The 24,066-nt window shown below is 43.1% G+C and overlaps 3 protein-coding genes across 5 annotated transcripts in view; 1 reads left to right on the top strand and 2 right to left on the bottom strand.

Moving 5' to 3' along the window:
* Window positions 1-170: 170 nt before the first annotated feature.
* On the bottom strand, window positions 171-8,659 carry LOC142410580 (uncharacterized). The gene is made up of 7 exons (XM_075503379.1): window positions 8,574-8,659; window positions 7,418-7,777; window positions 5,113-5,204; window positions 4,752-4,929; window positions 3,503-3,731; window positions 2,358-2,926; window positions 171-1,421 (listed from the first exon to the last, which is right to left on the bottom strand). Exons 2-7 carry the CDS (start codon window positions 7,568-7,570, stop codon window positions 1,182-1,184), a joined length of 1,461 nt encoding a protein of 486 aa, XP_075359494.1. The 5' UTR covers window positions 7,571-7,777; window positions 8,574-8,659; the 3' UTR covers window positions 171-1,181.
* Window positions 8,660-8,799: 140 nt separating this feature from the next.
* Window positions 8,800-12,587, top strand: NDUFB2 (NADH:ubiquinone oxidoreductase subunit B2). 2 transcript variants are annotated; one of them, XM_075503403.1, is made up of 4 exons: window positions 8,800-8,943; window positions 9,035-9,179; window positions 9,259-9,375; window positions 11,844-12,587. In XM_075503403.1, exons 1-3 carry the CDS (start codon window positions 8,873-8,875, stop codon window positions 9,331-9,333), a joined length of 291 nt encoding a protein of 96 aa, XP_075359518.1. In that variant the 5' UTR covers window positions 8,800-8,872; the 3' UTR covers window positions 9,334-9,375; window positions 11,844-12,587. The 2 variants fall into 2 exon arrangements, with proteins under 2 accessions (XP_075359518.1, XP_075359508.1); XM_075503393.1 differs by lacking the exon at window positions 11,844-12,587 and adding an exon at window positions 10,230-10,311.
* Window positions 12,588-17,260: 4,673 nt separating this feature from the next.
* BRAF (B-Raf proto-oncogene, serine/threonine kinase) overlaps window positions 17,261-24,066 on the bottom strand; it is an 81,631-nt gene continuing 74,825 nt past the window's right edge. For both annotated transcript variants that reach the window (XM_075503358.1, XM_075503366.1), the window contains exon 19: window positions 17,261-19,052. In XM_075503358.1, coding sequence (XP_075359473.1) covers window positions 19,030-19,052 — 23 coding nt within the window. In that variant the 3' untranslated portion in view covers window positions 17,261-19,029. The remainder of the gene's footprint in view (window positions 19,053-24,066) is intronic.

The following is a 24,066-nucleotide window of genomic DNA, read 5'->3' on the forward strand; positions in this document are numbered from 1 at the left end:
GGGCTCCTTTGGGAATGCTGGATTGGAGCTTCTGCCACTCTGGACTCAAAAAGACCTTTCAAACAAATTAGGGCAGGGACATAAGAGGTTATAGAGAGCTTATAAAAAGAAAGCAAATTGGAAAAAAAAAAAAAGGTCTTCTCATATAAAATATATTCAGGCAAGACTTTTATAACTTAGTACCAACATTTTCCTCTGAGGAAGCGGGACATTTTTTAGGCTCCACAAAACAGGTCCCAGCTTTCAAAAAACAAGCTTGCCATTGCAGTCAAGCAAGAGTTTTGCCTGGCAACACAAGATCACTGACTGCACTTACAGCTACTCAGGCTAAGGGGTTGTTCACATGGTATTTCTCAGACAGATATGAGCTTCTTCTGCCAATGCTCTGAGACAAGCAAAAATTATAAATTTCTTGATAGTCCAAAGCCTATACAGGATGAGCTACATCCTGCTGAGAGACAGGAGAAATTAGCCTGGGCAGAACACTGTACTAACACAGCTTTTGAGTAACTGAGAACATAGGCAGAGCTTGCTTGCACCTTTCTGCTAAAGACAGCGTGGAGCTGAGTGGCAGTTGTTGTATGGAATGATGCTGGAACACCAGCTGGGAGGAAACGTGCACTTCTGTTTGACTTTTCATTCTCCCTCTACTGGCAGTGACACAGAGCAAAGCAATAACACTTGGAGAAAGGTTTAGGCTTTCAGAGTCCTCACTTAAATGCCTGCAATTGTCACAAAACTACCTTAAATGAGAACAGCAACAATTTGATTAAAATCATGATCCAGCCACTTTTGGATGATAAGGGAACAAAAGTTTACTCAATGACATTATAAAGCACATTTTCAGCACAAATAAGAGAAGGAGTGTTCTGCAGAACAGTCCTGGTGAAATCTTTTTGCTATAGGCAGTCATAATTAATGTTACAGATTAATTTTTAAAGGAAATTTTATAATAAATAATATTTATAGTGAGCATTATGATGAAGGTTAAGAAAACCCAAAAGCTACCACTGCAGTTCCTGTAAAAGCCAAAAAACCCCAACTTCCATCTGAAAATACTTTCACCTTGAGAAGAAGATGAGTAACTTTTCAAGCCATACTACCATTAATACCTACATATAATGATACTGTATTATGGTGGCTATATTCAGCATGGCATTATGGCATTTTCTTTTGAAACATCAAGAACCATGGCAACAGATCTTAGACATGATGGCCTGCTGCACTGATATTGTGTGGCAAGTCTTATGTTTGGATAAAACAGCTATAATTTCAATACCATGTTCGTGTTTAAAGTTAGCCTCAGTTTCAGCATCGTGCTGTCTGCTGTCTGCTTCTTCCTTGTGGACTGTCTCCATTAGCCAGCTGTCTGTGTTGACAGCAGTATCAACCGTAGCATGAGCCATCTCCCTCTGAGGACTCTAGAAATAACAAGAAATGTAATTTTAATCCAGACCTGATGAAGAAAAGAACAGGTTAGTTTCATGAACTTACAGTGTAAGATCTTAAGTTGCAACTGAAGTTGAAGAAAGAATAAAAAAAAAAAAAACTCTGGGGGAGTTCTTTACTAAAGAAACAACTCTCAAGTAGAGAAATTTCTGATCACTTTGTGGGTTTCTCTACATCTTCAAATGACCTAAAACTGGCAGTACTTCTGCCTGGAAGTACTTTTGTACCAAACTGGTACAAAAGAGATCAGGCCAGAGGAGCTCTGGCTGAAAGACAGTCACGTTTCTGGCACTTGCCAGAAATCAGGATTCTAACCCTTGCAGAGCAATGGAGAAAAGCTTGGCAGCAGCTGGTGCATATTAACCTCCTCCTTACTGATCCTCATCCAGTGCCTTGTTCACAAGCACCAAATCAGCTACCGAGGATCTCAAAAGTGTCTTTTGGTCTTTGATTGGGAGAGGTGATGCCTCTACCATGGGTGGAGAAATATCTTAACAGCATTATGCCAGGGACTGCCTTGGTATGGAGCAATCCTTACTGTAATCCTTATCTGGTGTAAAGGCTTCTGTCTGACACTTTTTCCTGCCTTTACAGCCTTCATGCAGAGGCAGGATGTAGAGAAACTGGGCTATGCGACACTCCTCATATTCTGCATCCGTGGAAGAGGTTCTAGGAGTCTGCTGCAATCAGTGACAATGACAGCTTCTAGCTTTTTCCCCAGTCAAAGGATCAGGAAGACAGTGCAGAGCAAAGTCTCTCCATTCTTTAGCAGGCATACGTAAGGGCCAGGCCTAAAACCTCTAGTAGTTTTTTGGTACCAAGAGCAGAAAACTTGAGGTAACAAAGCAGACGTTATACAAATAGCAGACCACACGTTAACAGAAGAGCCAAGGTGAAGCACTTCTTACCTTCTTAGGTTCTATAACCTCATTGTCCTCTTCCAAACAAGACTGAACATCTTTTGGAACATTTTCTGTCTTCAATCTCTTATCGTCCTTTTTCTCTTCCTCTCTGGAAACACTTTCTGAAGATGAAATCCTCACTTCAAACAGTTGCTCTTCTATTTTCTTGCTGAGCTCTTCTTTAGTCAAGCTTGTTCCTGGGATGAAGGCATCTTCCTGCTGCACTTTGTACCCTGTAGGCCGTGTGGGTTCCCAGGCTGCAAGGCAGCAATGGGGAAGCGAGGTACACCTACAGCTGCACTTAGCACACGGCTGAGTCGAATACAGACCCCTTGGCCAGTAGTCCAAGTCCGAGTGACCCTGTCTGTAATGGCCTGAGGCTCTATATCCCGGTGTCACGATGTATGGGTAATCCAAGCTTGAATCTACCACCATCTGCCTGGCTGCTAAAGGCATCTGCAGTTCTAGGATGATGCGTTCACTTAAGGGCAGAGGAATTCGCAGAGCTTGGTCAGAAGACACCTCCTTAGTCTGCCCATTCCAGAAATTCACAAGCACTCCCCTTCTGGTGTGTGCTGTGCATATTAAAGAAAAAAAAAAAGGCAAAGAATGTATTAGAAGTATGTCAACCTGTGTGATTTATCTCTCAGAAAGCAGGAGATAAAAGTAACAGCTTGTGCTTCAGACAATTTTGTAACAACTTCCATGATCTTGTTTTCTTTATAGGTTTAAAATTTGACCACCTTTTGAACTTCCTCTGAAGAGACAGCAGATAGCAAAATTCTCGCTTGTCACAGCAAGCCAGGATTCGACCCTGCAGAAGCTGGAAACTAGACTAACAGATAATCAGGTGAATACTCTTGAGGGCCAGGAACATTCTTCTCCTTGTGTTGGGAGGATGCTCCCCCCCCCCCCCTTTTTAGGAAGTTTCCACTCACAGAACAAAGCAAAGACTAATTCTGGGAGCTGCATTAATTCTGGCACTGAAAAAGAACAGGCTGCTTAGTGCCAACAACAACAACAAAAAAGGTGATGAACAGAACCCAAGCAGCAGGTGGTGAATTCTCCATGGTTGAGACTGTTCTCTTTCCTGTATAGTGATCAGCTACCGTGGCGAGTCTAGCACTATTAAGAAAGCCAATACTCCGTACCTAAATGTGCCTCCTCGTTCTCCATAACCTTTAGTACAGTGCCCGGGCCAAAACGTTCAGCTTTAGCCTCCCATGGTGCCAAGACCCTGTCTCCTGGAGCAAGAGGATGTTGCCTGGCATCTTCGTAGTGGACAATGTCGTAGAGAGGCGTTTCCTGCATATGAAGCTGTACCTTGCCTTTCAGAGTGTGACTTCTGTCAAACTCAATTAAAAAGCGTTCCCTGGAACTCTACAAGAGCAAAACATACAGTTTGCAAGACAGACATCTGGGTCCAATTAATGGCCAAACATAAGTGCTAAGAGGGAAGTGGCAGAAATCCGAGGAAGCGGAACATGATCTGGGAATGTAGCTTTCCTCTTCTACCACGTTTTTCACTGCACTGTGTCCAATATGGACTTTAAAAGTAATTAAAAAGCTGGGGCTTAAATGGCTGACAGCCTTTCTCTTCCTTTCATTTTGGACTTAGATTTTAGTAAGAAGACAATTAGCACGCTAAGGCAGAACTTTACCAGGAAAACCTCCAATCAGAAAAAGAGTAGCCAAAATAAACTGCTGTGTATGATGCAGTTCGTTACATAGTAATCAAAAGGATAACAAACCAGTAAAATGTCATAACTGTGGTAAATTGAAACGCTTTAATTTAAGCCTTAATGCCGTTAGCTGTGCCCATCTGTTCCACCCCACACTGGAGCTTACAGCCATCCTCAGCTATACTAGCATCGCTGTTTATTTAACTAACCTGCAAACTGGGAAATGCACCAGATTTTTAAAGAAAGCCTGCAGAGGGGGATTTTCCGTCTGGCATCCAAAATCATCTCACAAATCCCAGAAACAGAAAGAAGAGAATGAGGAAAGCTCTCAGTTTGGTAAGGAGGAGGTGCCTGGAGGCAGACATTTTGGATTACTAATACTAATACTCTTTAGCTAATTGACTTTGCTGCTAGACTGGGCGGAAGTAGACAATAGGGATAAGGGACCTGTTTTGTTTGATTGTCTCTGAATAACAACTTATTATAACTACTAAAATGATTTCTAGGCTGCTTCTGCTTGCATGACTCCTCACAGTAAACAGCCAGTCATCATCAGGAAACAGATGAAAATAGGATGTTGGGAGAGAATAGAAGTGTATCACAGGAGAGCCACCTTACAGCAAGGCCATGGGACTGGCGAGGCATGGGAAGAACAGGAAAAAGACACACAGATCCTAGGGAGAGCCTTTTACAAGGATAGTTCCCAATAAACATCTACCTTCACCTCTTGGGCAATGTGGCCCAGGTAGTAATAGCCATCAGCTTCTCTCCTTGCCAACACACGAGCCCCCCTCATGAAACTGGAAGCCTCTGGGGATGAATCAATGAAATTCCTTTTTGCTGAGGATATCCAGGGCATACAAAGGGAATCTGGGTTCCATGCACAAACAGGAAAGCTGTAGAAAACAAAAATACAAGAAGTAATGAAGACCTTGGCAACAGAACTTCTGCAACTTGCTGCAATGAAAACAAACTAAATCCACATGGGACATCTACCCCACCCCGCAATAATTGTCTTTGTTTCCTGGCTTTTTTCTTCTCTGCATTTCCAGTGACCCATCTATAGATTTTGAACTTACTATGTTACTGGACATCTTGGCAGCAGAGAGCCACAGGGATCTTTATTAGCTGTGTGACAACACTGGACATGTGAGATGGACATGGAGCTTACCTGGAAGGGGGGAAGGAGGAGATGGAAGCAGAAGATGAGCATGATTTTTGAACACTTAAATTCTTAAACAGGAATATAATTTATAAAATTGAAATTTACTTTCCAGTATATTACTTCTCTCTTTGTTTCAATTCCTCCATCATATCTTGTGGTGCTATGCTGTCTGTCTGTAAGCTCATCACAAATGGCTTTGATTTTAAGAAATCAAGCTTGGAAAGAAGAAATATAAAAAAATAAAATATAAGAACTATATGATAAAAACCCCTTGTGTTTCACCTGCCTTCTATTCAGTTGCTAAATATGGAGCAGGTCTATCTGTTTCTTCAATCATGATGAGATACGTTGTTTGGAGGACAACGTGTCATTTCAACTATACACAAAGCTATAGTAGATAGCCATTTTGGCCCACCTCAGATCCTATCATCATTTTATTCTACTGTGAAGGAGGCACTAGGCATATGATTCTTGAATCAGTTTTACTTTCTTACTTTGAAAATACTTTGAAATAGTTTTTCTGGTAATAGATCTTCCCCACACCCATTGCTGAAGGCTTAAATTAAAGCATTTAAATTTATGACAGTTATGACATTTTACTGGTTTGTTATCTTTTGATTACTATGTAACAAACTGCATCATACACAGCAGTTTATTTTGGCTACTCTTTTTCTGATGGGAGGTTTTCCTGGTAAAGTTCTGCTTTAGCGTGCTAATTGTGTTCTTACTAAAATCTAAGTCCAAACTATTTCAAAACTTTGAAACAGTTTTACTTTCTTACTAATGCTTACACCTTAATTGATTTTCGTAAAGAGCTTTGAACCTGCAAAATACACCAATTTCTCAGGACCAGGTGCAGCTTGGAGACAGGCAGCAGCACAGAGGCAGGGTGGGGGTTCTGGAGCTGCCTCTCCCATCCCCAGGAGCAGGTGCTCAGCGGTGATGCAGGCATATCAGCCCTGCTGGCTTCCTCCCAGTCCATCTGCCCCTGGCTCTCAAACAGTAGCTTATGGGCAGCCAGTGGTCACATGTGCATTGCTCCTTCTTGTACCCTGCTTCTTACGCAGCTACCCAAACTCTCCAAGCAAGGAAGAGCTGTAAGATCATGGAAAGGATCTGAAGTCAAGGAAGAATGAGGAAGGTGGGGATTGAGTCTAGGAAGACAAAGTTGCCTTTGCAGGTCAAAGCCAGTGGTGGAGCCACTTGGCCTGAGCAGGGTGGAAAATGTGAAATGTTTGAGAACAATGAGAGAGGAAACAATATGCCAGGGACTACGAGAAGGGAGAAAGACAAAATGCAAGGGAGTTGGGAGGTGGAGTCAAAAACGAAACTATGAACCTTATATTAATGCGTTCAGCTTTTATGGAAAAAGATAAACTCATGTTGTGTTAATCATGTGTTAAGTAAAAACAATGGTCGAATAGTTTGCTGCTATTCCCTGTAAACTGTTGCTGAAAATGCATTAGGGCTGCTAGGAGACTCAGAAGAGCAGGGAACTTAAAATCCCTTAACTACAAGGATGTCCACAGGGTAGACATGCAAAACCTATGCTGTTTCAGCTGAGGACATCAGCTGTTTGGGATGTTAACAGATTTAGAAGATACTGTTATTTATTTAAAATACAGTGTCCGACCACACCTGCCTAAGAGTAAAACAACACCGAAGTCTGTGAATCAGGATACACTGGCCGTAGGCAAAGCTGTACAGTCACCTAGCAAAGAAAAAGTAAAAATCAAAGCAAGGCATTTGTTCTTTCCTTTGGGATCTTCACCTTCACCTGTCGTAAACACCTCTTATCAAGTGCTGTCTGTAAAGTTCAATGAAATCACTTTACAGGGTGAGTCTTTCCCTGCAGAAGTAAATGGAGCTAGACCAAGATATACCCAAATTTGACCAGAAGTGTTGGCGATGATCCCTTTTGCTCAGGGGCTATGTGAAGTGCTCTTTCTCACAAGCAGAGAGTTAAGGTACAAGTAATATACAATTAGAAGGGTGGATATGCCAGCTCGGGATGTCAGGTATAGCCTGTCACAGAGATGCCAAACCTATTTTAAATCTTTGTCCACAGACTGCTTTGTTCATACACTGCCAGGCAAATAAGGTTACCATTCCAGAGGGCCACAGAAACTCCTCCCCAGTTCTACTTTGTGAAATATGTCATCCAATAAAGATTCAGAAGGAACTAATTAGTACGCACTAATCTTATATTAGTGGTATACCTTTTCAGAAGCAGTAGTGGGGAGTCTGATCACTTGAAAGGACCCCCCAGATTGTCTGGCTACTCTCTCCATTATTTTCTGCTTGCTTCTTTCATGATCACCTAAATCTCCCAGAAAACACACAACATGTACTGGATGCAACTTCTTCTCCATAACAAGTTGGCAGATTTCCTCTGTCTCTTGCTCTGGGAGAATGTCAGTGAACAGATACACTGACTGGCAGGCTGGGTCCTCAAGCGCCACAGCCAAGCCGCTCGCAGCACTCGTGCCATTCTCAAAAGGCAGGGATCGAATCCAGGCTGCTGCTTTGGTAACACTACTGAGCGAACATCTGACCAGGCAGTTGCACCATTTTAACACCTATGAAAGGAAGGAAGGAAGGACAGAAAGGAAGGAAGGAAGGACAGAAAGGAAAGAAGGTAAGAAAGGAAGGAAAGAATGGAAATAAAGAAAGAAAGGAAGGAAAGAGAGAGAGAAAGAACAAAAGCCCAGTCACACATGCAGCTCTTTGCTAACGTGAGATATGCATGAGAAGGTATTTCTTTATCGGTATTTCTGTGCTTAGGCGTCCTACAGCTCGCCCCTGCATTCCCGCCACAGCAGCCAGCCTACAGCGAGGGCCTTGCCTCGCCCTCGGCGGCTGGCGCCCTCCCGCCGCGAGTGCCCCCAGCCACCCGGCCCGCTCCCCGCCCGCCTCGCCTTGCTGGAGAACGCCACGACGTTGAAGAGGGCGCGGGTGGGGCCGCCGGCCAGCAGGAAGAGGCTCCGCACCAGGCGCTCCTTCAGGAACGCCGCCGCGGGGGCCGCGCCCGCCCGCATCCCGACCACGAAGGTGAGGCCCGGGGCCCGAGGCCCGAGGCCCGGGGCCCGCCCGGCCCCCTCATAGCGGGGAGGCGCAGCCGGAGCCGCCCGGGACCGCGCGCCACGGCCGTTACCGCGCGCGTGCCCCGTTGCTATGCAACCGGACGCCGTGGGCTGGACCAAGTGGGCCGCCTAGCGGGGGAGAAGAGGGGCCGGTTATTTCTTTAGCCCCTTCCTAAACGACGCAGCCGGCGTCGCCTTCCTCCCCCGCTCCGAAATGAGCGGTTTGGCTGGGGAGGTCACCGCGCTCCCTCCTCTGCGGCCTCTGTGGGCGACGTCAACTTTTGGGACTCACGAGGAACCCCCCGCCGGTGCGTTGGTGCCGTCCCGCCGCTCCCAAGTGCCGGGGGAGGTGGGGAGGCAGGGGTGCCCTCGCAGCCACAGCGGGCCCACCCGCGGGGCGCGGGCAGCGTGGCGGTGCGGAGGTGTCTCCGTGCCACGCCGCCGCCTGGCGCGGGGTGCTTTGCCTCGCTTTCGCCCACGGCCTCTTCGCCCCTCCGCACCCGTAGTTGGTAGGCGCCGGGCGGGCCAATCGCCGCGGCTGTTGTTGGGAGGTGGCAGGGGTGACTTTGGGGGCGCGGGGGAGCTGCCATCATGCTGGCGTCGCTGGGGCGCTCGGCGGGGCGGCTGCTGCGGCCCGGGAGCGGCGCGACCGGGCTGCGGCAGTGAGTGGGGCGGGCGAGGGGAGCGGGGCGGGCGGGCGGGCCGGGTGCCGGCGGGGCCGGGAGTGAGGCGGCGGTGGTGCGTTTGTTGCAGCGCGGGCGGCGGGGTGCACATCCAGCCGCGGTACCGGCAGTTCCCGGAGCTGACGCGGGCGCAGGTGATCCGGAGCGAGCTCCTCAGCGGCTTCATGTGGTTCTGGATCTTCTGGCACTTCTGGCACAGCTCGGACATGGTGCTGGTGAGGCCAGCGCGGTGGCGGGCGGGCGGGGACCGGGGGCCGGGGCCTCGGCCGAGCTCTGACCGTGCCTCTCTCCCAGGGCCACTTCCCCTACCCCGACCCTTCGGCCTGGACGGACGAGGAGCTCGGCATCCCTCCGGACGACGCGGAATAGACGGCTCCAGCCGCGGGTGCCGGCGCTCCCGGCAGCACACCGGTACGCCTCCTGCCGCCCCTCCTCGCACAGGCCCGGCGGCCCTAGCACGGCTGCCCCCGGGGCCTGCACCTAGGCTGGGCTTTGCTTTGAACAGCAATAAACCCAGTCACCAGCGCACACACAGCCTGGATTGCGCTTTACCTTTGCTTCAAAGCTCCCGGCTGTGATACAGTGCCAGGGCACCGTGCCTGGCGCTGCTTACTGGCCGCCTTCTCTATGAGAAGTACTATGAGAAGTACCCTGCTTTCAGCAATCGTTTGCGCACTTCCAAAGGTAAATGTGCCAGATCTGTTGTACAGAATGCAGATACTTGTTTGCACTGTTTATTGCCTTCACAGGGTTGGAAATAGATGATCTTAGAGGTCTTTTCCAACCTTAATGATTCTGTGATTCACACGCACTCTTTTTGGGTACCTGAACGCTTGAGTCCAGGTAGTCTAGTTTTGGCAATATAAGCCTGCAGTGTAACAGCTTATTTTTTGATGAGTTGTAGCTTAACTGCTACCAGTTCAAAATTATTTTCTTTATGCTGTTCTGTAGACCCAGCATTACCTAAGCTTGAGGACATGCTCTCTCTGTTTCTAGAGAGACCTGTGCAATTGAAGGTTTGAGGCTTTTGCTTGTTAAGATGCTAAATGCAATCTTAACAAGATGCATTTTGCTATGTTAAATAGGATAATTAAAGAATTAATTCTTTATCTCAAGCTGCTGTGCCACATTATGGCTCTAAAACTAACAGCTTCAACTACTGCTGAAGGCAGTATGGATGCTATCAAGGAGGTCCTTCCCCTGCTCTCAGGGGTGAGAAAAGGATGGGTGAAAAGGTTCTCAGGATTCTCTTCTGTTACTTGCAGGTCCCTGGAACCAAAGAGGTCCCTGGAACTAAAGCTTTGGCTCCTTGGTCCTTATTTCAATAAAAGTGAACTGTAAACAACCTCTAAATTTTACTTTGTTTTTGAGTGCTGTAGGCTTTCTGGAGAATGAACATTACAGCTTTAGAGGTGGGGTACTTGAGCCCACGTGAGCTTCTGTCATGTTTGCTCAATATATAATGTGCTGCCCCCAAGAAATAAGGTGATACATCCATGTTCAGAGAGTGATTTAAAACTTCCATGAATGCATAGTAGGTAAGAATCCCATCATTCCCATCGTAACCACCAAAAGGGTGGGGGGAAATAAAACTTGTCCACATTAGAACTGCAGAGAAGCTAACTTAAAGCCCTTTTACTGAAATCTTGTCACCAAATAACAGTTGGAATAACAATTGCCATAGAAGCAGGGTAAGTTACCCTGAAGAAAACCCAGACCAACTGGTGCCAAGCTTTCCCCAGGTTGAGGGGGAAATCACCCTTGGGTATTACCAAAGTCCAGAATAATCCTTGTGAAGTGAAATCCTCTGCAAAGGTAAAAACGCTGTAGGGCTAAGCACAGCGGTCAAGGAGGCAGCGGTCCAGCATAAGGAAGATGAAGGGAGGTGGGCTGTGCTCCAGGCATCCTTTGGTGGTTGTTTTGGTTTTTTTTTTTTCCTCCTTCCAGAGTTACATTCTAAAGCAACAACATCAAAGTAAATTTTTCCCTCCCCTTAACCACCTTAGTTGTACCTCTGGAACTTCATGGAGAAGAGGAGTTGTGAATTACGTGATAAACCATCTCCTTCAGACTTTTCCATGCAGTCAATCTTTATTATAGCAGTATTCTCATATTCACATCAAGTACATAGAACTTTTTGCCTTTTATATAATACAGAGTTCTTTAAATAACTTTACACAGAAATAGTTTTCTTCAATCTGAATTCAGCTATCAAATTTTAATATGTTTTAAGTCTCCATGCTCTCTAACCAAACTGGACAATATTTCCCATTGTACAAATTTACATGAGAAAAACTCTGAAGTACAAATGAAGGGACAACAAAAGTAAAGGGGGAAGGAACAAACAAGAAAAATAAGTTGTATTGGAATTACAGGGGAAACTTGAGAAGGAAAGAAGGGGAGTTGCCATGACCTATGTAACAGGAAACCGAAAATAAACATTTTTTATGAATTAAAAAATAAATACAAGTTTCAAAACAATTACTCCATTGTAGATTTTAAAAAGCAGCTATGGAAATCTACTAACACAATTGGTTTAAGTAACCAGACTGGACCTTCTACTTTGCAGTTATGAGCCCCTTGCAAACCTCTGGTGGTCAAAAAAAAAAAAAGCTGAAAGGAATGTGTTAGCACAGAGTTTAAATTGGTGGGACATACATTTCATTGCACTAAGGAACAAACAAACAAACAAAAGAAATCAAATCTGTATATAAATTTCCCTTTCCTCTCCTTACTAGATGCTTTGCCTCTCATAAACAAGCCTCTGTATTATGAGGTAATGCCATTGTCTTGACTATATATAAAAATCAAGTTTAAAGGATATAGATCTGTATGTCTATAAGCTTTAAACAAGCCAGTCCTCTCTTACTCCTCCACAGGCTCCAACTACTGAGTGCTACACCTTCCGTCACTTTTTAATGAAAAATATGCATTGCGCCTCACGTGGAAGCCCCCCGAGAGACCAGTGCGCCTTTCCTAATCTAGGAGAAGCAGCCTGCGCTCAAGTAAGAGAGAGAGACAGTGCAAATAATGCACAACAGATTACAAACACGTATACCTGCTCCTTCAAAACAAGGCAGAGGCACAGAAGGCAACAGTGGCCAGCCTGCATGTGTGTTTTGACAACGGGGAAAAGGGATCCAATTAGGCAGCTGATGACTAATTACTTTTGCAATTGCTTAAGAAAAATGTCACCTGCCCAGCCCTGCGAGACCATCGCTACACCTGAAATGAGGTGGGAAGTTACAACTGGAGGATGAAGGGCCAGGAGGAGCATTGTATTGTACTCGCAGTCAGGATGACCGCAGCACAGGTGGGCTGGCTCGTGCATCCCGAATAGTGGCAGACCCTGCTCTAGCAGCACAGGTCAGCACTGGATCCCAAAGGGATTTCAAGGGTGGCAAGAAGTAGGGGGCAGGACTTTCCCCAATCCCCACAAATGAGACCAGAAGAAAAGCAACGCTAATTTGGGTTGCCAACACATGCAGGTTGCCCACTGTCAGGTTTCTGTCAGTTGAGGAGAAGTGTGGAGAGGGGGGAGTAAGGGGAGGCAGGTAGGACACAAGGCTCATGAAGGAATGATGTGCATTTTTTTTGTTGTTGATTTTTTTTGGTGTTTTTTTTTTTTTTTTCCTAAAGGTTCACAGCTTTGAATAAAAAAGCACATTTATTGCACTTACATTTTATTTTAGACAGAGTTAATTTAAATTATGCCCTCGGAACCCCCCACCTTCCCAAAATAACCCAACACCCAAGTTTGGTCCATTTTGCCCCCTAGACCCAAGATCCATGCCCAGATGGTGGGCTTCATTTCTTCTCCTAATGTTCCACTGAACTCTCAAACACACAGATTTTTCTTTTCAACTAGGGTGAATACACAAATGCCACACAGAATGACATTTATCAAAACAAAACTCAACCATTTTCCAAACCCAAACAAAAAAGAAAACATAGTTATTTTTTGTGTTTTACTCGCTCAAAAGTAAATGTCACACAAGGCTTATTCTAAAGTACAGCTGCTGCAAAGGCGACTAACTAGACAAAATGACCGGACAGGCCACTGTTGGCTCTTAAGGAGGCTGGATGTGCTGAACACACTGCTGCTGTGATGCTATGAAGCAAATGCCTAGGTAGTTTAGAAGTTTCTAAACACTCCCATCAGCTCCCTTCTCTTAGGGAAATAGTTTCTTTGTGATTTTGTTTAAAAACAGACAAAACATCATCTCACATGTACTTTTAGTGCAGAATTTAGGGTAGGTAAAAGGATTCCAGATAGTTCCTGGAACATTAGTAAAACGTTTTTACACTTTGCTTCCTGAAAGGAACAAAACCAAATTAAAATTGGTCTGATATTTCATATGAACTGTGCATTTAGACATAACTTTATAATTTACAATTATGCCCAAAGTCTTGCCCCAGAGAAGAAAAGGAAAAGATCTGAAAAAGCACTAATACCAAAACCCCATTATTTTGTCCTTTATGGACAAGTAGGTTAAATATGACACTGGTATGTAGGTACTGCCAGAAGTCTATGTAACCGGTTTGAAATTTGAACAAATCAAATTCAAACATACTGGTTATCCCTCCGCTGACAAGACACCTATCATCTCCCATGGTTACCGTGCAATAACAGTATGCGATCACTGAAGAGCAACTGCAAGAGGCCTGAGGAAGAACTAAGGAAACCTGCTGATATTCCAGAAAACAAAATTAATTGCACTTTCTGGGCCAGGGAATTAATTGTATGGTCTGATATATGTGGACTTTGATTACATGAGTACTAGCCACCAATTTCTCCTCATCTAGCTCTCATTTTTTACCTACTTTCTCATTCCAAGATGCTATGACAGTAACTTGGGGCCTCTTTGGAGCTTTCTATTACCTTTCTTTAACGAGATCTTTGTGTCTTCGGAGGGGGAGGAGGGCTTGCTTATTTTTAAATTAAATGAACCTCATTTAACTTTCGATAGAGCAGATTTCAAGCAGCAGGTTTACTGTAACTGAATTAGGTATCCTTCAATTCGTAGCTTTGAAATGATCATAGGGATTTTGGGGAATGCTTTCTGCCCTCCTTGCTCCTTTACAGAAGTTTACCAACTCCAAACTACCTATCTACAGTAATAGCTATATACAAAACTACTGCATCAGAAGTAAACCAAAGCCACTGCTCTAGTTTTAAAGCACCTGGTTTACATTCTGTTGTACTTTTTAAGGTTGTGAAGGCACATGATCATTTGGCAAACTGCAAAGACTGTTTTGGGGGATCCCTATGTAAACCATGTAACAGAGGGTCTTGGTAGCTCTCTTTTCTTTAGAAAAGAGATATGCTAGTTTTCATCTGAATTAGGTCTTGGTGTACTCTATATTCTGCAGTTTTTAAAGTTTCCTCCTTCCACAGTTTCGTAGTTATTTACTGCTGTCATGGTGCTGACTTAGTAGCTTCTGTGTTAGCATCCTTGAAACTTAAATGCAAAGGAAAAGTTTTAACAACTTTGCTCTGCTCCGCTCTTCTGATAATTTTATTTACTAGGTAAGAAGTAATGAAGCAATGAAGAAAGATATTTAAAATGCATGCCAAAACAAATATGAAGTGCAAACGCATATTAACAAGGCTGCAGTAAACAGAAAGTTCGTTTCATAAACTTCTATGTAAAATGCGTAACAGAAAACCAGAACACCCAGCACCTTCAATGTGATGCCGTAACAGTCCACTCATGCAACTGCTTTTTAACTGAACTTGACTGTACCTAGAAGCTTTGCCTGTCGCATTGTGCTACTGGTGATACTTTTTTCAACAGACAGAAGACATGTTGTCTACAGTACTATGAATAGTTTGTGCTACACATGCTGTACTCACAGTCAAGAAGGGAATGAAATCTATAGGCTGCAGAAGTGTGAAATGTCTACATGCTTCTTCCCTAAATTTAGCCCTTCCAGCTATCAAAACTTCAACTTGTACTTGTTTGTGAGGTTTCTGGGGATCTGGCTTCCCCAAATATTCTGTAAAATGCTGGATGCACTTACATCACCAGGCAAACACAGAAGCAAACCTATTTATGCATGATCTTCAGTGTATTTTTTTCCCCCGATTTGGGCATTTGTGGAAAGACATGGTATTTATCAACAGTCAGCACTTCACTCCTTTTATGTCATGAAGGCCAAATTCTGCCTCTACTGAGCACATACTAGTCCAAGTGATGTTGAGAGGCCACGATAAGATGGCAGTATTTGGCCTCAAACATTCTGTATCACCATCAGCTGCTAGAGCATTCAAGTACAAGAAAAGATGATTTTAGGTAAGCATAAAAAGCAGAAATGGATTCATTTAATGACCTGCATGAGTTTAGCAAAAAAGAAATGACTGGGCTAATTGTATCTGGGGCCATGTAGGACTTAATTCACACAGAAATTACTTTCAAAATAACCAGGCCTCTATACTCATACCATTTGGTTTAAGCTCCACTACAATGTTCCAGTTCCAGCAAATACACTGCAGGAAGCAATCATGTACTGACAGGGAAGATGTAACAGATAACAGGCCTCTTCTAACTGTATGGAAAAGGAAAGGCAGAGGGGAAGGTATATGTGTGGTTAATAAAGACATAAATAGCCGGCATTGCATGCTGGCAGTTTTGCAAATTACTAGATACTAGACACTGTAGAGCTAAAAGCAGTATGACTGTCTAGATGTTTGTCCCAACACGTGCACACAAAATGCGTACTAACATTTCCATACTGTGGCATGTGGTTGTGGTTGGGACACCACAGAGAAGCTTAAGAAATCTGGTGTAATGGACATGAACGTATTGGTCATTGCAGTTTACCTCCTTCATCCCACTGCTATACAGGGCACTCAGTGCTTGTCTACTCTTATCTCCCCATTCACTAAACATCTACAGGGCACCTTTAAGACTGGTTCTGATGGCATGCAAGACATCCAGAAAAACTCCTGAAGGAAAAGATTAAAAAAATTAATAATCCCAATTATTTACAAACCAAATTTCTTCCAAAGTTTTGCATGAGAATTACGTGGGACCTCTTACAGACAAACACACATTACTACAGCTATCTAGAGGGAAACAAACAAACGTGAAAACCAGTAGAAATGCATCCTGAAAGGACTTCTCTAAACAGCAGCCAAACAACTTGCACATTCCTCAGGGAAAAAAAAACCAAAAACCAAAACAGAAAACCAAAACTACAAACAAACAAACCCCAATAAAAAAAAACCCAGAGATCATGTGTTACTTATAAAGTGCTTTGCATGGACAAGGATAGCAGTTTTCCTTGTGCTTTTCCTATGGGCTCAAGAAGCATATTGTAGACTAATGGGTAATGAATCTTCACAAAAATAAGTTCATTTTAAGCAAAGATAGAATGAAATTCCTAACAGTTATATTTTAGCAGACAATCTTCTGCCAGCATGACCTTGTGGAAGGAAACTAGGGCTTTTAACAAGCTCTGTGAAACAAATGACTGTTGAACCACCTGTACATACTTGCTCCGATAACAGTTTCTTTCGAGAGAACATTAATTTCCAGTATGCCCGACATGTACAAATTAGGCCACAGCCCATACAGGGGCTGGGGCAATGCATGGGGTGGAGGGAGAATGAGCAGTGACTACTACCCCCTCTGGGAGTCTGTATCTGTAAATGCTCTCACCTGCCTGCTGACCCCAGTGGCCCCAGGCTCTTTCCACCTCTTAGGTACTGGCCTCCAATGATCACCAGGGAGCACTCTGATTTCACAGGTCCGCACACCACCCATTAGCTTCTCCACACTGGAAAGTGGCTATGGCTAATATTTAAATTCCTGCCAATCTCAACAAGGAAAAAAACCTTACAGCATCTGAAGACCCACAGCAGACAAGAAAAAATTTGTGCTTTCTTTTTTTTTTTTTTTGTTTTTAAAATGCATCCTGTACATAGAATCTATTCTATTCATGTACCAACATGAATTACTTTCATTCTTGTAGTGACTATTAAGTCATTCGCTATTGCTGTCTTGCTAATGTTTGTGGAATTAATATGAATACACAGTATTTCAGTTATAATTCCCACTTCAGATTAGTCCAGTCCCTATAACCCCAGTAAATATTTACTGACAAACGTAACAGGCTACCAGCAACACTGCAGAACTCCAGGGTTTTAAAAGCACGTTCCACTACCGATGTGCATTTCTCCCTTCGCCTGGGAGCAGCCTTCCGCAGACAGAAATAGTCCAACTCTCCTAGGGAGGGAAGGACAGTGTCCTCACCCAATACACCCATGTTTAGCACGGACACCACATTCACACACATGTAACTCCTTCATTTATTTGTCATGATTTTGTTTAACACCCCTCACGTTCCCCCAGCAAGAACCTCCCTGCTAGAGGGGGTTTGGTTCTCCTGCCTCACCTGGCGTGGTACAGGGCAGATAGGAATCAATTCTGAAAACTTCTGTCTGAGCTTGAATTTCTTTCTAATGTGGTCTGACTTGCCTCTGTACAGATAATTTACATGTAATACCACATACCAGAGAACTCTGCAAACAGATCACATCACAAGATATTCTACTAGAGGTAAACGATGTGCAGAACTTTATGAGTTGTTTTTTCCCTGACTGGGTAACTTGTCAGAAAGCTACCAACCATTTGAAAACCAGGATTGGAGGACAGGAAAACAAAGCACTCTAATGGAGATACCGCCACCTTCATCCTAGTTTGCAAAGTGTACAAACGGGAAAGACAAATGGAAGGGAAGAGATGACAGGGAAGAAAGCAATGAGAGGAGAAGTAGTCAGCGTGGATCCAGCAAGTACCGTTTTGTTTTGATCTAACAACTTGCCATTAGGACAAGATGCTCCACATTTATACACACACTTATCAGAGGATGTTTAGTTAACAGGATAAAAATCCTTTAAAAAAAGCTCTTGAAAGTACCAAAACATAATTTTCGGAATGTCTAATTCTAGGGGGTTTTGTATTTGTATTCAATTCAACCTGAGAACTTTTTCCCCATTTATGAAAACATTACATATTGGTAAGGTACCTGGCATTAACCTGCACCCTCGTTTAAAATAAAACTTTTAAAGTAGGTACATACACCATTCACAGTCTGTATCAGGAATTCTACAGACTTCAGATGCTGTGGTAGCATCTTTGATAAATACATTGTATCATATGATACAAAAGAAAAAAAATAAGAGAGAGGACAATCTCGCTACATTTTTTTTTTTTTTTAAACTTCAGTTTGTTGCTGGACCAACAAAAGAAGGATCTACCAAATCCTCCTAAAAGATGCATATGCACACACCAAGAAAATATTGGAAAAAGAAAAAGGTTAAGGTTGGTGGTTGTTGTTTGTTTTTTGAAGAAGTGATAAAGTAAATCTAAAACAAGGTGCAGCAGCATCCCCTTTTCCTTCAGATTAACCTCTTCGCCTTTAGAGTAACATCTTCTCCAGTTCCCATCACCCCACACTTTTAATTTTACTGGAATAAAACCCAATAATATAGACAGATTTACGTGTTTGACATTGTAATACAGTGAAAAGGGGATACTGCATTGTCCATAAATCAGTGAGTACACCAGGAAAAAAAAGATCAGAACGGAGGATGATTCTTTTAAATTAGCACTCATCAGATTTTCAGCCTCTGATGGTACATTGTTAGAGGGAGAAAGCCAACCGGCAGACCATCCAAAGCAAGTCTCCTAAGTTGCAGCAGCAGTTCCATCCCTCATGCCCGAGCACCACAGTCAAACCATGAGCGCCCTCTCCTCTCCTCTCCTCTCCTCTCTCCTGGGAATGATGCCAACGGCACAGGCAGCCACTGCGGGTCTCCGAATGCACGTGGTGGTTTGTGTTGAAGGAGAAACACTGGCAGCAGAGGATTCTGGTTCCCAAAAAGGTACTTTTTCCCATTGTGTTGGACTGGCAGATCCATTCTGCTCCACTTTTAAGCTTATGGATATCTTTTCTAAATTACTTTAGGTTTTGCAGAGCAGAACAGAGTTTTGATGTTAAGAAACTGTAGGAACACAAGACTTAAATAACAGAGTGGGTGCTGCCATGGTGCTGTGGCTACTTGAACGCTGCAAATTCTCCTGCAGAGGGAGGACAAGAGCTTGGTTTAAAAAGGTGATTTCAGTTACTAGGTGGTCAGAGATCTTCTCCAGACTAGTTGAACATTAGGTTCAATATAAAAGATGTTAAAAAATGCAAACTGTTAAAATTAAAGCACAAAAGAATATATAGTGAGAGAACATTGAATACAGACCCAGCATATTTTACCGAAAAAGAATTTCTTGAAAGCAAGCTGTACCCATTCTTCCCAAGACAGAGGTCTGAAAGTTCAAGCAAAGTCTAATTCATCATGCATTTGAAAATAAAACGTGTCAGTTAAATTTCATTTTAAACTCCTTATTGCACATAATATCCTCCTGAAAAGCAACAGTTGCAACAAATGCGTCAGACTGCAAACTAATTTCTGTTCTGGTGTAAAACTGGTTTAATAACAAAGAACTATTTGACATACCCGTTAACCTTTAAAGACTATATACAGTAAAGTGCCTGAATATTAAACCAGTATTAAAGAATGCTAGGATCTGGTTTAGAGACCAACATAGCAACCTACTGTGAGGAAAATAAGAATGGTGAGATTGCGTACTCACTCCCAGACCAGAAATTAGGCCTCGCTACTAGGGAGGCACAACAAATAAAGCAACCCCGTGCTTCCTTCAGAACTGCTGAATAGACAATAATTCTATGCAGTGCTTTCACATGCAATGATCTCCTGAAACTCTACATACTTTATTCAGTATGCCGTGAGATAGACTGGTATGGTAGTCCCATTTCAGAGATGATGAAACTATGGCACAGAGTAAAATCGCTGCCCAAAGTCTTAAGAAGTTTGCCAGAGCCTTGAATAGAAGCCAAAGTTGATACTCATCCTCTTCATCTTATACTTTAGCCAAAAAAATTCCCTGCCACTCACAAACAAATTGTATTCTATAGGATTCTTAGGGAGGGGTGTCCAACTACACTTAACCAAAAGGACTTGGGAATGAGAGAAAAAGAAATGTACGTAACTTCCCCGTGTTGGGTTTCACATGAATTTTGGGTTAGTTTATGCCCCTTTCTTCACAGCACTCCTCAGAGCTCTCCTAATAATGAAGGAGTGATAAGCAGGTATGAGACCCTTTGTCCGTTCAACAGGAGCATGTTGAATGCCATTACATCCAAACACCTGCTCCCTATCTTGTGTCCTTCCATCCTTTCAAGTGCAAGTTTTGTTGCTTTGTTGTTTCTTAAGATTCTTATTCTGAATATTAGAAACAAACCAGAAATATCCCTGCAAACAGAATTTTAGGCTGATAACATTAAGTCCCTGGAATGTCTTGCTCTATAAAAAAGAGAACCAAGAAGAGTGATCAGCAGTCTGCATGGGGAGGGGAAGAAAAGGCGTCTACAGGGCCCAGTAGGCACAGCTGATCCAGCTGATCTAAGGGAACGTGAAGAAAGCAGAGAGAGTGGAGAGGGCTCTGTGCGCCATAGGAAATGAGAAGGGAGTACATCCAAGGTCTAAAGTAAGGGTGGCTGGCACAGGGGGCTGTGAGAGACCTCAAGCTCTAGGTGTCTTGATAGACAGTGGTGGTAGGTTTAAGTTATAACAACAAAAGAATAAAAACTTTACGATGGATCTAATTGCCTATTTTACTACTACCACCAACAGATGAAAAAACCCCTTGCCCTAAAATACTCTAAATAGTTGATAATTTTTCTTGCTTCTCCCTGGCACATTTCACCCATCTCCTAATGCTCTTTACAGTATCTTCTAGAAACACGTCAATTTTTTTACTTTTTTTCTTTTAAGAGAAGGTCATCAAAAAAGTCATCAAGTATTGCCTGCAAGGCTAATTTTTAAGAACGACATTCATGCTTAGCTACACTTTCAAAACATGCTCTACTTAATTTATTTTTCAGTCTGCTTTCCTAAACTGCTGATTAAAGATCAATTTATAAACAAGAGATTGCTCCCTCATTACTCATCTTGTCCTTCTGCCCATTTCTGGTAATAATTCAGCTTTTAATAGTCATACAGGGATTTCAGAAGATTAAAGATGAACCATTAATTGGGAAAGGGCAATGGAAAAACAGGATCAGAAGTCAAGAAGCATTTCAGATAGAATGGTAGCTATAAAAAGGTGATTTTCAGACTTTTCTTCCATTTAAATAAAACCTTAGCAAAGACTTTTTTTTGACAAGCTAATGCTAAATCTCCCCTTTCAAAATTCAGGTGCTAATCTGATCTCAAATCAATAGGAGACCAAAATAGGTTAACATGTTCATCTAATAATGGGATTATGTCGATTGAACATGTATAAAATGCAGTTACTAGTAACAGCTTTCCCTAGATGAGGAATGTAGATGGCTATACCTAACCACATACAGGAATCCTTCATCCTGCTAGGTGTCGTCAGGACTTTCTGAGGAGTAGCTAAAATGCTTTATGTCACCCTTTCTATTCTGAAGATGTAAAATATTTGTAGCTGGTTCTTTTATCTTCTGAAAGAAACCCCATCTGTTGGAGAGGGAGAGAGAACACAGGCAACCTCTTCCTGAGAGTTAGATGCATACAGATAAATGAAGTAACCTGAACTGTGAATTCACCATTTTCTAGCAGGACAGGCAATGAATGGACAAAATGATGACAGCTTTAGGAATTTGCCCTGATATGCCCTGTCCTGCAGGAAGAGGATCATCCTGATTCTGCCCTGCTAAGTCTTTGGACACCGTTCTGTAACAGCCAATGCTAATCTAAACTGGGACTTACTGCAGTCCCACTCTGCCTCCTAACCTGAGCTGTAGAGCAATGACCTGCCCGTTGGGTCGCACTGGCCCTGAGGAAAGATGGCTCAGGGAGCTCACCTAGCAAATGCTAGCTCAGGCTGGTGGGCAACGAGAGTTTTCTAAGCAGTTTTTGAAGAGCTGCTCTGTTGGTGTTGGGGGGGGGGGGGGGGGGGGGACCCGCTCAACTGCGTGGAATGGACTTGTGGAATCAGAGAGTATCTGCCAGTGTAAGGGTAAGGAGCTGGGCCATGGCTGCTCCAAATGAGATTAGCTTACCATGAAGCTATGAAACCACATACTTAGCCATTTGGGATGTGAAAAACCCAGACATCTTTATTCCTTGTGAGCCAGACGTGCTGGTGTGCTTTTTATCAAGCAGATCTTCAGATACTTGCTTTGACTGGTGACAAAGAAATTCCTTTCTAAAGGATGGATAGCATTTGAAAATCTACACTTCTTACAGAGCCCTTTCAAGCTAGTTGCTACAGTCTTTCCACACTCATCACATGCAAAGCAAGTGGAAACTATTTTAAATGCACACTTTCAAAAATCTGTACTAAAAATGATGATCAAGTTCTTTCATGTTGTGTCCAAACAACATATAATAAGGGCATGTTTTGAGCAAACCTGCTGTCCCTTATTCCTGGAAGGATTAAAGATGCAGTTACCAATCTCTACTCTCATAAATTTGTAAGTAATCTGGATTCCTGAGGTCACTAAGGTAGATGCGAGACATCTTAGATGTACTCCTTATCCTGGGGTAGATGCCATGTTTCTCAGAAGAATCCTAAGGAAAGAATGGTTCCATTCCAGGCCCATGCCAGCCTTGTCTACTGAAGTAGAGAGTAACTGACTTAAAGGGAAACACCAAATTCCATTCATAGACACAGAAAAAAAGTGACAAAGAGGCAGTTTTATGTTGGATCTTGCGCTGATCTTCTAGTATGGATACCATCCACTGGCTAAACAAAAATTTGGAGCATACCCTGATGTGGATAATTAGTATCCTCAGAAGAATACACAGCAGCATTTATGAGGATCTGGTCCTTCTATAAGTTACCAAGACAGATTTTGTTTTTATACTGAGATGCAGGGAAGAAAGAAAAAAGGAATCTCGCATATAAACTACCCCTCCAGAAAAGCATGGGATCCTACAGACCTTTTTTCAGGACTGAAAGGTATTTGTTTCTAAACAATATAGCTGAGTTGCATCTTTGAGAACACTGACCCAAATCCACAGGTGTATTTAGGCATCTTCATCCTACATATGGTCCCGAATCTTACTGAAGCAGCAATTACAAACTACAGAAGTTAAAGCCCTAAATGCCTTTCTATTAGTTAAAGCTAATGATCCACAAAACCCAGCCTCCTTTTAGGCTTCATAAAATGTTTAGTGAGAAACTAAGGTCACGGTGTGGCCATGGATCCCAAACCACACTCAACGTGTAAGAACAGGTGACACAGGAAGAATTCTAATGCACTGACCATACAGCAGGAAATGGGGCCAAATGTGTCTCAGGATGGCAGTATTTCCCCCCGCTCCCATAACTGTAGTTCCTATAGCACAGAAGAACAATCTTAACAACAAAGAGGGTAACGCTACTGCAAGGAATAACTTGTTTGAACTGATCTGGCAGACCTGAAAAAGAGTAAGCCTGGGCAGGACAGTGATGATGGTTCTGCACTCTCTGTAACTCCGTAATGTGTGGTTAAGCCTTTTCTGCCTGGCATGGCGCATTTCTACATTCTGCAGAAGACCCAACAGCATCCTCTTGCTCTTACTGAGATGGGCATTGTAGCCTGTACTCAATATCATACCCCAAAGCTTAAGAAGCATTCCTCCTCACTGTCTAGAATAAAAAAAAAAATTACTAAGGGGAACAAAACCACTTAAATCCTGTTTTCATTTTAAGATAAGCCTGCCAAAATGAGGTGAAGCTACCAGAAAGATGGGAAACAGATTTTCTAAAACAATAATAACTTTCATCCTCCATAACTATTTCCATAGAGATAGATTTCAACAGCTGAATTTTCTTGCCTAACAAAATGAGAAAAGTTAGCTCCCAAACTGTTCCAACAGCAGAAGCCAAAAAGACCATTAGAATCTGGCCAGAAAATGTAGAAATTGCCTACATCTCTTCAAGCTCTCTAACTCTGCCTCCTGTTTTAAAAGGCTCAGTTGCCGGACAGCAGAAAAGACAACCTTTTTTGAATTCCTGATCTATTTCAAAAACCTATTGCTAGCAACATGCAAACTTCTCTGTAAGT

This window comes from Mycteria americana, chromosome 1, assembly GCF_035582795.1.
Source record: "Mycteria americana isolate JAX WOST 10 ecotype Jacksonville Zoo and Gardens chromosome 1, USCA_MyAme_1.0, whole genome shotgun sequence".
Classification (NCBI taxonomy): Eukaryota; Metazoa; Chordata; class Aves; order Ciconiiformes; family Ciconiidae; genus Mycteria; species Mycteria americana.